The sequence below is a fragment of the Squalius cephalus genome (assembly GCF_949319135.1).
Source record: "Squalius cephalus genome assembly, chromosome: 15".
Lineage (NCBI taxonomy): Eukaryota > Metazoa > Chordata > Actinopteri > Cypriniformes > Leuciscidae > Squalius > Squalius cephalus.
The window spans coordinates 23,849,804-23,864,190 of NC_137136.1; the positions used below are offsets into that span (position 1 = coordinate 23,849,804).

Consider the following 14,387-nt stretch of genomic DNA (forward strand, 5'->3'; position numbering starts at 1 on the left):
TGTAGAATTTCATCCATGGGGGGGGTATAAAATAAATTCATTTATGTGCACATTTAGTGACTGTACACTCATCGGCCTGTAGATGGTGCTGTTGAGCGAAGGGTTGCTGGTTTAGGATGATACTGTCACACACACACATGCAGGAATACAAACAAACGCAAGCATGCACACACACTGACATCCACACGCACAGACACACACCCATACACACACATACAAATCCACATGCACAGACACACACACACAAACACACACGCGCACACATGTACGCACACATACATACACGCACAGACACACACACACACACACAGACACACACATACACAAACACACACACATAAACACACACACACACACACACACACACACAGACAGACATGCACATACTATTACTTTTTTTAGGTATATACATAAACACGCAATACAGCCAAATTACTCCACGTCATTTATTTTTGTGGAAAGCCAGTGCAGGCCTGAGCGGCGGTCATATTTTGTACCGCGATGCGGTACATCTAGTTGTAACTGAAATCCCAAAAATTGCATAATGTGACTCATTCCAGTAAATCATTGACCCTAAAGGGAAGTTCATCTCTCCAGTGATACCACACAAGTTCCCTATGCATTAGAAATGCTGACTAAAGCCAGATATTTGGGTATTTTGGATCACTGGTCTCATAATTTTCATGAAAATTTGAAAATTCATAATTATCTTCCCATCATTATATGAATGATTTTGTATGTCAAGGTCTTCAATGATAATGATGGATGAACAACACGTGTTTCATTCAACTGTGGATAGACCTCAAAAACACCTTATACTTTATCTTACTGTTTAATCTAACTTATCTTATTATTGAACTTATACTATATATTCAGTATATATACAGTGCTATATACAGTTTAGACACCCATGGATCCAGGATACTATGCATCCTGATAAAGTTCCCTCGGCCTTTGGAATTAAAATAGCCCCACATCATCACATAGCATTCACCATACCTAGAGATTGGCATGGTTTTATTTCAGTTAGCCTAATAGCTAGTTTGATTTGCATTGAGAGATGATCTTATGGAAAGTACCCCATGCCAATCTCTTGGTATGGTGAAGGGTGTGTGATGATGTGGGGCTATTTTAATTCCAAAAGCCAAGGGAACTTTATCAGGATGCATATTATCCTGGATCCATGAAGTAACTGGCCTTTAAAAATAAAAATCTGCCTGCCTCTATGGGAATTTAACATAGGGGTGTCCAAACTTATGCACCCTGTATTTTAAGGAAGAACATTTATTTATTTACGATACATTATTCATTCACAAAGAAAATTGGTGTCCTTAAAGGTTGGATTTTTCCTAATTTTTTTAATTAAGGCATTAAGTTCAGTTTCCAAAAGATGATTTTTTATTCCTCTTTTTAGTCAACTTTAGCATGGGTGTCTAAACTTATGCATAGCACTGTATATATATATATTAGGCCACCCATGACTGCGCTTTACTATGTGCTAGTGTACACCCAAAGCGCTTTACAATCATATCAGGGAGTCTCCCCTCAATCACCACCAGTGTGCAGCATCCACTGGGATGATCTGACGGCAGTCACATTACAACGGTTATAAAGCTCACCACACACCAGCTATAGGTGGAGAAGAGCGAGAGGGTGATAAAGCCAATTCAGTGGATGAGATTATTTGGAGGCCAATGGAGGGGATTTGGCCTGGACAATATTAATGTTTTTAATAGTTTGATAATTATGTCAGATACTTGAGGACATGACTTTAATAATGCCTTGAACACAATTCCTTTCAGTTAAAACCTGCCTTAGCCTATAATTGACTCTAGCCTGAATGTGTGTTTTATTGTGTTCATGTTTTATCACTTGTTTACCCAGCAAAAAAAAAAAAAAAAAAAAAAAAATCAAATTTTGGTTCGAAGGACATAATTTACAAAAATAAATTATATATATATATATATATATATATATATATATATATATATATATATATATATATATATATATATATATATGTAGTCAGTATCTTTACTGACTTAACAAACTTTACAGAATTGAGTAAAGTATTAATCATCCTTTTGTACCCCTTGACAATACCTTGCTCAATTCTGTAAAGTTTGTTAAATCAGTAAGTCAGTAAAGATAATAAAATAGACAAATTAGTAAAGATGACAAATGGTAGAAAGAAACGCAACGCACACAGAGCTGGATTTATCGCATTTATCGTACATTTGTTAGGTCTTTGCGCAGGCTGACTGTGAAATCCATCTCATTGAAAATGAATGACTTCCGGCCACTTTGACGCTCTCGCCAGCGGCGGTGTGAACGCACAGATAGTTTACAATAATAGTTAAGAGATTTGTTTTCTTTGAGAAAATTTGCAATATATTGTAGGCTACCTGATATCCAAAATAATCAATATTGAATCGAATCGAATTGCAAGCTTGTGAATCGAAATCGAATCGAATTGTGAAATTTGTGTCAATACCCAGCCCTAATATATACCTTTTAGGCACTAAAAGTAATAATACTCATTTCCACAAAAAACATGGCACATATGCCACTAAAACCTCAATATAAAATGTATAACATGCAACTAATGCCGATAATAGAGGACGTGAAGTAATTATTGACGTGTAATCAACCAGCTTGTGTCAAGACCTGTTTTGAACAAAGAATAGTTCAATTGTAAAGCTTCAGTCGTGTGCGAGCCAGAAACACCAGTTTTTTTCTAAAAAACAAATTTTTATAATATGCAGCAAAATGTACTCTGTGAAGAACTACACAAGTGCATACACAATTCAGTAATCAAACACTTTATTTGTACTTTCCAAACAAAATGAAATTTTTCACACTAAAATTGTAAAGAACACAAAAACAGTTGCAAGAACAGTGAGTCACCTCTTTGCACAGACCTGTATTTCATGAAGCACATCGGAATAACATCAAGCCAAACGCGTCATACCTTTCTGCTATTAATATGGACTCTAGTTATTAAAGCAAAGCATTTCTAATCTGATACTATAGAAGTGCTTTTCAAAGAGCCTCTAACTCACCCTTAGACACAGACCAAAACTTAAATGATACATAATAGAAGAGCACCTTGTATAACTATCAGCTCTGTTCCTCCTGATCTTGTAAATAGTTGTAATACTATGATCTATAGCTCAAAAACAGGAGTGTTTATGCTCATTTATGATCTCAGCACCTCAAGGGCATAAAGAAAATGAATGACTCCACTAAAAACAAAATCAATCTTAAAGCTTCAGTGCATTCAAACACACGACACATTAACAAAAGCGTTGAAAGAAAAATATACCGCTGCTCTGTCTTAATCTGAAATTTTGTCCTGTGGTTTCCAGTGAGGATTTACAGTAATTCCTACCGTATGAAATAGATACCACAGTCAAAGAATCACATTAATATTTGCAACATCAAAAAGCGAATATTCAGAAAAACAAAATGAAAAGAAAACCAACCATATGGAAATGTCAATGGTAATGTGCCACAGATGACTCTCTCCAAGAACAGCTTTTTCCTCAAATGTATCATATGATCGCAATTTATCGTTAACAACATCATTCAGAAACATCACATATGGGTTATAACAGGCTAAAGAGGTAGGCCTGATCCTTATGTAACTTCTCCTCACTAACACAATATTCCACAACAAACAGCCAATTTGGAATGTAAAGCGAAGCATATTTGTGAGTATAATTTTTCAAATAAACAATTTCAGTGACTTTCTGAAAATTCTGAAATAGAAAATTCATGTTTAACATTGATTGAGTTGGAGGAGCATGAGCTTAAAAAACTTCATTTCAGTTTCATCAAACATTGGTTCATACTGCATGTAAAACTTGATTAACCATTCGAATGAAAATAAGTACTTGTACTTTATAGCAAACTACATCTATGTGGTGACCATATCACACAGTCAAGCAGCACTGATGTCTTTTATAGAGACTGAAAACAGGGGCAGTGTTTCATGTTGATGATATCTTGCCATAAATATTAAATAACCAAATCTATCTGTGGGACTTTGGATTTCTGAATGCTAGTTAGCAAACGCCAAATTAACATTTTGAGGGATAAACAGAGAATAAGTGCTATTGGGAAGTAAAAAAAAAAAAAAAAAAAAAAAATTTTGTGAAAAAACAGCAGCACTTCTGAACTAGGAACACGCCTGCTGAACTGAACATCTCTCTTTGGGTTTCAAAACCATAAACTGTCCAGCCTCTGTTCATTGGTTGTTATGATTTGGTCACATGGGAAGTAAATGGTCATCCCTTTCCTCTGGCTCCTCCCCAAGAGGTTCAGTAGCCACACCTCTGTATGTGGGGGGTTCTTCTCTGTTACCACGGGATCGGCAGACGAAATCACATCCGTCCTGTTAGGGTAATAGAAGGGTATATTTGGTTCATAAAAGGAAAAGAACGACTGAAACAGGAGACAGAGACCTACTGTATATACGTATTTACACCTACAGCAGATAAGTTGCCGATCTGTGACCAAAAGGCATAGTTGGGGAACTGTTCAACTCCCTTGGCTCCAACTACCAGTCGCTGATAGAGGAATCCACCGGTAAGATACACAGCCAGGCAGGAGAATACACTATGAACAGCAAACAGGAACATTACATGTAAAGTATGTGCAAAAGACATTGATGTTTCTTCTTGATTGCCACTAATGGTGTGATGATCCCTCTGAGAATGTTGAAGCACTCACACAATAAGGAATATGGAGCCGCCACTGAGTTTGGATGGCTTTACAGGACAGAGTACATTGGTGTCCATCTCAAACAGGTAATAACAGTCATCGGTCTTCGCATTGTCCTCCAAAACCACTGAAAAGTCATTCTAATAAAACACAAAGCAATTAATGATTAATAAGAAAATGACTGAGTTGATTAGGTTATTCTGGCTAATGTCATGGTAAAAGCTATGCTATCTTGGATACCTGAGATAATTGTTTAGTCCAAAAGTGACAATGCACTAATGCTAGTAGCCAGCCAGGGCTTGACATTAACTTATTTGCGCACCAGCCACTGTGGCTACACTTTTTCAAAAGTTACTAGCCACTCAGCATTTTCACTGGCCACAATTTTAACATCGATACCATGGGGAAAAACTGCCATATAAATATTTTTAATATTAAAGGGATAGTTCGGCCAAAAATGATATTTAACCCATGATTTACTCACCCTCAAGCCGTTCGAGATCCATATGTCAATCTTTTTTCAGACGAACACATTTTCAGTGGTTATAATGTGAAGTAATGGGGTCCACCTCATTCAAGTCCCAAAATGTTCATGCATCCTTCACAAAAGTAATCCATCCGGCTCCAGGGGGATAAACGAAGGCCTTCTGAGGGTAATCCGTGCGGTTTTGTCGTAAAAATATACATATTTAAAACTTTATAAACGAAAATAACTGGCTTCCGGTAGCGGTCGACGCGCATTCACGGAGATGGATGCTGGCGTAGGACGTAGCGTAGGAAGCGTCGTGACGTAGAACGAACGTGACAGCGCAGCCAGAGAGCAGAGCAAAACAAAACTCTACGTTCGTTCTACGTCACGACGCTTCCTACGCTAGTACGTCCTACGTCATACGCCAGCATCCATCTCCGTGAACGCGCGTCGACCGCTACCGGAAGCCAGTTATTTTCGTTTATAAAGTTTTAAATATGTATATTTTTACGACAAAACCGCACGGATTACCCTCAGAAGGCCTTCGTTTATCCCCCTGGAGCCGGATGGATTACTTTTGTGAAGGATGCATGCACATTTTGGGACTTGAATGAGGTGGACCCCATTACTTCACATTATAACCACTGAAAGATCTAAGACATTTTCTAAAATAACTGAAAATGTGTTCGTCTGAAAAAAGATTGACATATACATCTCGAACGGCTTGAGGGTGAGTAAATCATGGGTTAAATATCATTTTTGGCCGAACTATCCCTTTAACTCATAATTTGGCAGCAGGTATATTAGGCTGCTGTCACTTTAAGACCTGACACACGGATCCATTATACTGTTACACATGCGTTTTCTTTCTCAACTGTTTACGTTCACTTAAAACATGTCTGACTGTGTTTACGTGAATACTCTGCAAGATCGGCATTTTAACATTATTTTGTGTGTATTTGACTGTTTAAGCGCAATAAGCAGCGAACACGAACTCAAGGCAGCTTTAAGGTGTGAGCACAAAATCTGCAGGAATGAGTAAAATTATCCCAAGCTGAAATTCAAGCACTGTAACACCAACAATACTCATCTGAAGCAATGAGTGAGTGAGGGGAGGTGGGTTTGTTTTACGAAAACTAAAATATAAATAAATTAAAGGTATATATAAAAAAATTTAAACAACAAAAGTACATAACAAAACTACTAAAACACAAAAAATGTTTCTGAACTGTCACTATTGTCATTTAATGCAACAAGGATTGCCAAAGTCAACAGATTTTACAAATATACTTACCAATCCCTGTGTAAAAATGGGAGCAGTATGCTAGCTGGAGCCGTTCACCTCCAGTCTTTGTGCTAAGCTAGGCTAGCAGTGGGTGCGTCAGACAGAGTTACGGCACGCACGGAGTTGAAAAGGGTATGTGGACTTATCTAACTCTGGTGGATACAGTGAATAAGCTAAAGTCCCAAAAAGTTGGCGTGTTCCTTTAAGTAATTTTTTTTAGAAATTCCAAATCTCAGCTGAAAATCGTCACTCTGACCCCGCTCTACAAAACAGTGAATTACTCCATAAGTATTAATCCATGGCATTAATATTTTTGCTTTCATCACTATTGAAAAATATGAAAAGTTTCTGAAATGTAGTTGTTTGGACACGGAATGACCCGACCCGATAGTCCTGCTCAGCTGAAATGGTTAAACATTTTAAACTTCAATTCAACGGGGAGGATATGGTAATCCCACAAATCCAAGCAAGCATTTCCACTGAATATCTCTCAACATGCAATCTATGCCATTTCAAAAGCATAAAAAGTTCATACCTTAGCACTTTCGCTGCATGAAATCATAATCATCGCTTTTCTTGCCTTTTGTGAACAGTGGCCGTCATACTTCTCACCCCCCTCATAGATGAGCAAAATCCAGTCACCTGCACCAAGAATAAAAGCAGAACTATTGTAGAAAATGAGTTAACAAGACTTCCTGTGACACCTGTAATAAGTTCTGTAATTTAATCAAATTTGATGCGTGCATTATAGGTGTTGTTGCAAAAGAACATTGTAAATAAATCCCTGCCAATAAAAAGATCATTTCAGTTGTCATTATTATAAATCAACGGTGATATGAATGACTACTGAAAGAGATACTGAAGATCATAATGGGTTCAGAAAAGTCCACCTGTAGCAAAAAAGAAACAAAAGCAGACACGTCATTTCGAAAGGTCAAGCAACGTAACATACTTCCTTTAAACAATCGTGTTTGACTGTAGTTCCCAATTGGGACCAGCTTTCCAGCTTTGTCTTTCTGCACAAGACCTGCATCCTTCACTCCGCCAGCATCTCCACACACTTGAAAAATGTACGAATATGTTTCCGGCTGATGTTGTTCCGCGGTGAAGCTGTTCAGAGTGAATATGAGGATAGTTAGAAGTTGGCAACTTTAACAAGACCAGTACAACCTGCAAACATGAATGCAAGACTAACTTGCAAAAAGCTGGCTTACTTTTGATTGGTGAGAGGCTCTAGCAAACTGAGCGCGTTTTGCTCAGCTTTGCTGGGTGCAATCAGATTGCAGTTGTCCGTGCGCTTGGCTTGCACTCCAGCAAGTATTACGAAAAGAGGAGTGATTATTCTCACAGACAGAAACATGACTTTCAGAGGTGACGCCTGATGGGAAAAGGGCATTAAATAAACTTGTCAGTAAATTGATCTATTAACTGAATGATGCACCCATACAGTACATACAATCCCATGACGGAATTGTGGGCAATGTAACAGTAGCATTACACAATATATGCACAGAATAAATACACATGTAATGCATATTGTATTATATAGATTCATGTGTTCTATGATTAGTAAAGAACTCATGGACAAAAATTAGACAGAGTCCATTTTCTTGGTTAACTTCAATCACTTTTAGTATCTTATAACATCTTGCATATTTTATAAAATTTTATTAAGCTATTCGTTTTTTTGTTTATTGTCCACACCTTATGTGTACTTCACAAATACAATAAATCAAAAACTCCGAAATATCGTGAAATATTTTTTGCTCAAATCTGATTCATATTTTAGCTGCATAACACCAAAAAGGTAAAAAGTGAAAGGTCGTTAGTGTTTTTCCAATTATACGTATATTTGTAAGGACCGCAGAATGAACCAATTACTTTAATTCGAAAATACAATTTTATAAAACTCGAGGAAAACTGCAAAATGTACATGTTTACTGCAAAGCCTGGTTCTACTGCCAAAAACGATGTAATAATCTGTATGTGATATTACTGAAAACGGTTCCGAAAAGACAACAAAAAGTTAAACTTGCATCGATCCAAGTTCAAGTAAGCAATGAAGCAAACGTTGATTAAGAACTTTAGGAAACCAGATACACAAGCTGCTGTTAGCATAAGCTGCCATCTTTAATATGTATGCAATGAAATAAATGCACAAAATTAAACACAAACGTACCTTTCGGAATTTGTATGAGAGTGTTAATTGTAGAAAAATTAAAAGTGGACGGTCTCAACTAGTTGTCTAAATGTGGACACCCAGCCTGGGGTTCTTCTTTCCAAAAGTGTCGCACTAGTTGATGTCCTTAACACACACTTAACGGCATTCCGTCAAAATATACGCTAGTATCGATAATTACACAGTGAATAAACAAACTTCGGACAATTTTAGCGTTAAAACAATTGCATGATTGAAAGGATCTATCTGTTTCTGTTCAAACGCGGAAGTGAAACTAAACAGGCGCCACATGTGACTGTGCATGACGCGGAAGCTGATGCGCTGCTGCACGTGAACATGGGATATTGAGTGCTGCTCAAACAAGTGTGACTGCTTCGATAGTTACAAGATGGTGCTGTAGATCGAGCTGATCATCAAACAAGACGTGTTTTTCCCTGATAAGTCTCAGTCAGCTCTCCTGTTTGACTTAGATATTATCGTAGAAGGAATAACAAATGAAGAATAAATTTGAGTAGTGAAGTGAAATGTTGGGCCCTTGTTGCAGAGAGCTAAGGGAACAAAGGGCATATGTATAGGAAACTGTGTTTATGTCAGATATAGGTCAAGTATCCATTATGTCACAGTCCTGTTCCTGGAAATCTACCTTCCTGCAAAATTGGGCTCCAACCCTGATCAAACACAAATGAAAGAGCTAATTAAGGGTTGCGTCCGAAATCGCAAACTCTCTTGAGTAGGCCTACTTATTCTGAATAAGTAATTACTTAACGACCACTAAAAAAGTAAATTTTATAGTATGAGTGTGTGTAGTATGAATGTAATTCGGACATACTACATTCGCCATGTTGTCATTATCATGTGATCTACCAGCGTCAGTTACGTCGCTTGACTGCCATTCATAAATCCTCTCCCGTGGCCTCATGGAATAGTAAAGTGTCCATCGTATGCACACTTCAGAATCTTGCCGGAAGAAGTAGGTCATCTGGGTACTTTTTGCCTGCTCTTTTATGAGTAGGCTACTGTTTATTCAGACACAGTCAAATACTGTTTTTTTGCCTACTATGTAGTAGGGAAGTATGATTTCAGATGCAGCCAAGATCTTCAGGAGCACTTGATAGTTACAGATAGGTGTGTCTGTTCAGGGTTGGATCTGAAGGTAGGTTTCCAGGAACAGGATTGGGCACCCCTGCATTATATGTTTTGTAACGGCGTGACCTGAGGCCTGTTGTAGCACAAAGCCGGTTTGCTACCCAGGGTTGTGTTTCCCAAAGCCAACTGGTCACAAGTTCTGTCGTTACCAACACAATTCAACAGAACTTGCGACCATAGTTGGCTAACAATGCATTTGGGAAACACACCCCTGGTAAGTTCGAGATTAGTTTTTCGGGCTCAAAAAGGTGGATTGATTTTTAACTTGGGTTGCACAGCTAACCTTCTCCAAAGCAGGTTTTGTTCTGGGTTAGAGATTGCAAACACAAACTGGACCAATCAGCTGTGAGTAAAGTGACATGTTTCTGACGCAATAAAGCCACTCCTCCTGTATCTCTCACTCCAAATTAATGCAGTTTATAATGCCATTTTCGAGACAAAATTGCTCATTTTTTGCTGCTAATTGTCTTACATTATATTCATTATTATTATTATGTAATTTATTAAATATATTCATATAATTATTAAATTCAATGACAATTAATATTAAACTCTGCTTTTAAATTAATAATGTCATACATGCATTTATAAATAAAGCTTTTAAACAGATTAAGCTTACATGTATTTGAGCTCTTTGTGAAACTATATCAATTATAAGGCCTATTTGTTTGATTCACATTGATATAGTTAGATTTTTTTTTTCAGATGTCTTCTTAAACTCTTTCTGCAGCAGCAAGGCTTATTCCTGCCTTGTGAATGCGGTTAATTTCATGATATTTTTCATAATGATCTCAGCAGAGAAGTAAATTGTGCTGGCTCTCTCCCCCTCCATGTTCCGTGATTGGCACTTTCAGGAGTTAATCGCAAACCCTGGATCAAACCTGAGTTGACAGAGAACGTTTATACAGAGCATTGTGAGCCTGTTGAACCTGATCTAAACCAGGTTGGATTTGTATGGATTCGTCAACGAGTGTGTTCAACTAGCTTCATGCAACAGGCCTCTGGGCTGCGTCCGAAATCTCAGGCAGCTGACTTGGTGCCTCGCTGCCTTATCAGGCAATGACTTTGTAGGCAGCGTTTGGACACGAAGGTATCACAAAACTGATTTCAGACTTCTGAGGCAGCGTAACTGTTAAAAGGGGAGGTATAATGCCCTTTTCACAAGATGTAAAATAAGTATTTGATGTCCTCAGAGTGTATATGTGAAGTTTTAGCTCAAAATACCCTACAGATATTTTGATATAGCATGTTAAAATTGAGGGTGAGCAAAAACACTTTGTTTTTGTGTGTGTCACTTTAAATGCAAATGAGCTGCTGGGCACAGAGGGCGGAGCTACAACAGCTTGCATTCACACAGACATGCACTGGAAATTTCAAAAACTTTTAGCCTTTTATGTTCAAACCGGTGTCAGACAAAGATGGAGAGACTCAAGAAGAAGTGACAACGTGTAGGCAACATTTCTGAATGGTTAGTTGATGAATTTATGTACCTTATGTGTAGTAATCTTCTAGTCATTGATTAGCATAATCTGTCATGATAATCTATAAATCGCGTTTCTTCAAATTTGAGGGTTAGTGATGTCACTAACCTGGAAGGAAACGTGTGTAGTCCCTACCAGTTTGTTGTAGTCCTTAAAAAGCAATTTCTTTAAAAGCAAATATCTCCCTTTGCTTTGAACTTTGAGAATTGTAACTTTGCAGATGTTGTTTATGATCAAACAGCAACATTACACGCTAACTAAAGTTAGAAAAGTGAAATCATAATCAACCACCCCTTTAATGATCTACAGCAAAATAGAGCTAGCTTTGGAGATAACTAAGCAAATATTTAATCACTATAGTAATTTCTCGCTAGAAATGATATCAGTAATGGAAAATGCTGGTCAAAACTGTACATTTACTCACAAACTGATGACAACTCTCACAGAATGGAAAGCACAGGATTGTGGGATATCAAAGGTAGCGAAGGATACATCTATGCTGCCTTCAAAACACGATCAGATGAAGGTATCTCAGGAGACAGGAAGTGAAATCAACACTGAATTCGACATGCCTTGATGCATGCATCCTCCGACTGCAGCATTTCTTAAGCTTTCGGACCCAGCTCTGGTCATGAACGGCAAGAATAGATAGACTAAAATATATACCCGTTGTGGTTTTGACACCTTTAGAAGAAAGAAAGCATGCACAGCAAGCATTTTATATACAGTCTTTTAAAGCACTATTTATGGAGAAGCACATCTGGTACCTTGAACTATCAGTTCTATAAGAAATATCAGTCATTGGAATGCGTCCAATATAACTAAAGCTATATCTCTTAACATATTGTGAATAGTGAACACAAACAACATTCATGTTCTTGGAAAATGCTAGAGATGAATACATGTGAATACAAATGAATATAAATCAAACAGAATAAAGAATAAACTTAAATGATTAACTAAATACTTATAATATCAAAGTCATTAAAGTGCACTAGTTTTTTGTGAGACATGTTTTGGTATCGTAGCCTATGCTTTATATATCTTTTCTCCTGAAATTACTTTTTGTGATACTAGTTAACTAACCAACTAACTAACCTTGTTGGGTGTCAGTCAGGATATGCTCAATCTTTACCATTGCACTGAAAGACTGACTGATTAGTTTATTGCATTGTCTTTTTTTGCCTTACAATAGAACATGCTTTGTTGATTGATCATTTCTCTTAACCTTTGTCCAGGACATTTCATTGATTTGTATTAGCTTTGTTTAGATCAAGTTTTGCATGTTTGCGTTCAGATAACAGCACACTCTGGAGCTGAGCTTATTCAGATGGTTCAATATGATGACAGGAAACTTGACTATTTATAACAAAATAATCAATTAAACTGGAGCATTTTTGGATTACAAAGATAATGCTTACAATTTTAAAAATCTGCATCCAATATTGCTGACTGACCACTCAAAAATATACCAGAAATACACAAATGAAACATAATTTGAAGGGCTTTGCACATAAAGAGCAAAAATAAGTAAATTTCTAAAGTTTTATAGAACATCAAAAACATTTTATATTTTATTTTTGCACAATTTATACTTCCTAATGTGTCATATGTGCTTCCTGTTGTCTTTTACAGCTTTTTCTGATAACTTTTTTTGTGTGTTACGTAAGCTGCTGACGACGTTACGGTGTATGGACACACTCATACTTGTCCGCCCCTCCCCCTTTGCTCTCACTCTTTCCCATGCCTTTACCTGAGAAAAAAGACACACCCAGCATCTTCAACTCCACCAATCACAGCACAGAAGAGAGAAGCAGACTGTGAACTTCCTGTTTCTGTGAGGCAGAAGCATGCAGTGCCAGTGAGGGTGAGGTGAGTGAAGGGCTGAATTACTGGAACAAGCTGTAACGCAATCACTGTGAGTCTACTGTGAGTTTATGAGAAGCAAAGAAAAGCTGCGTGTAAGCTTAAACAGACGTGTACTTTTGGATGCCTCTTTAAGACAGCGCTGGAGGGGAAAAGTGTAAGGAACACAGAAACAGGAGGAGGGAGGAAGATAAGTGTCAATCTGTTCAAACTTGTTTGGGAATTTGAGAAGGGCGGGAGGAGGGGACGAGAGAGAGAGAGAGAGAGAGAAACAGAAAAAAAGAGAGAGGAACACGGTGAGAAACTTTACTGTGCTGAAAACTATTTTTGATTACATGAACAGATTAAGTAGGACAGACACAGGCCGGATAATTATATCAGTGTTTTCAGTAGATCATTTATCTCACTTGACTTTGGTTCTCTCAGTGGGCAAACACTGATATGTGGAATGTCTATGAGTTGTGCAATTCCTGCTAGCTTCACTTTGTCTGGAAAGCGAAGAAAAAGAGGGGGAGAGACAGAGAAGCGTCCCCCAAGACACTTCTCAGGTGAGTCCTCTGCATTATTCCCAAAACTCTTTCTTCTATCCTTTTTTTCTAACTTTAGTAAAACAAACAGTTCTTGTAAACAAACATGTCCACATCACAGGCAAATATTGCCTTGTCATGCTTGGGAATATGTATCTGTGTTTATGCTGTAGAATTTGTTAAAGCTTTTGTGCGTTAATATAATTCATTACATCTTGACATGAGTCAGCTTGGTTGAAGCTGTGTTCCTTCAACCCCTCTTAATAGTGTTTTGGCTCTTCCTATGCATGAATTATTTGAAATGCCTCTGAACAAGGTACAAGAATAGCATAGGGCAGTGGTTGGTTCAACTACATTCTTTGTAAGCACTGATTCGTTTTCATTTTGCTGAACTGACAATCAGGCTGTTTTGCATCTCAACTGCATTAATATTTCATAGTGTGACAGTTCTTATTAGTTAAATTAGTTTATAGGAGTGTATAAGTTTAGTATAATTGTCAATATCTATTATGCATCATAACACTGATTTGAAGTGACTTATTTGACAAGAACTGTATATTTCTGTTGTGTTGTAACTTATCTGGTAGTGTATGGTGCAAGAAAATGCCAGGCCACGTTAATCGTGACTGTGTAAGCTGCCAAGATGTATATCTGACATGTTGCAACAAGATACTCTAAAGTTTTAAATGTTTCCCAGAATATGTTTGAC

The 14,387-nt window shown here is 37.5% G+C and overlaps 1 protein-coding gene across 1 annotated transcript; it reads right to left on the reverse strand.

The window, feature by feature from the left end:
- Positions 1 to 2,806: 2,806 nt before the first annotated feature.
- Positions 2,807 to 8,961, reverse strand: m6pr (mannose-6-phosphate receptor (cation dependent)). Its single transcript, XM_079894848.1, has 7 exons — positions 8,659 to 8,961; positions 7,694 to 7,857; positions 7,432 to 7,589; positions 7,015 to 7,121; positions 4,735 to 4,865; positions 4,494 to 4,620; positions 2,807 to 4,396 (listed from the first exon to the last, which is right to left on the reverse strand). The coding sequence occupies exons 2-7, from the start codon at positions 7,837 to 7,839 to the stop codon at positions 4,271 to 4,273; spliced, it is 795 nt and encodes a 264-aa protein (XP_079750974.1). The 5' UTR covers positions 7,840 to 7,857; positions 8,659 to 8,961; the 3' UTR covers positions 2,807 to 4,270.
- Between the last annotated feature and the right edge of the window lie 5,426 nt (positions 8,962 to 14,387).

What these genes read in the sequence shown, in the direction of transcription:
- m6pr (XM_079894848.1), bottom strand. Translation starts at nt 7,839, where the DNA reads ATGTTTCTGTCTGTGAGAATAATCACTCCTCTTTTCGTAATACTTGCT. An exon ending in CATGCAGCGAAAGTGCTAAG is followed by an intron (nt 4,866 to 7,014) that starts GTATGAACTTTT and finishes GTGTTTTATTAG; the next exon opens with AATGACTTTTCAGTGGTTTT. An exon ending in GGCTCCATATTCCTTATTGT is followed by an intron (nt 4,621 to 4,734) that starts GTGAGTGCTTCA and finishes TGCTGTTCATAG; the next exon opens with TGTATTCTCCTGCCTGGCTG.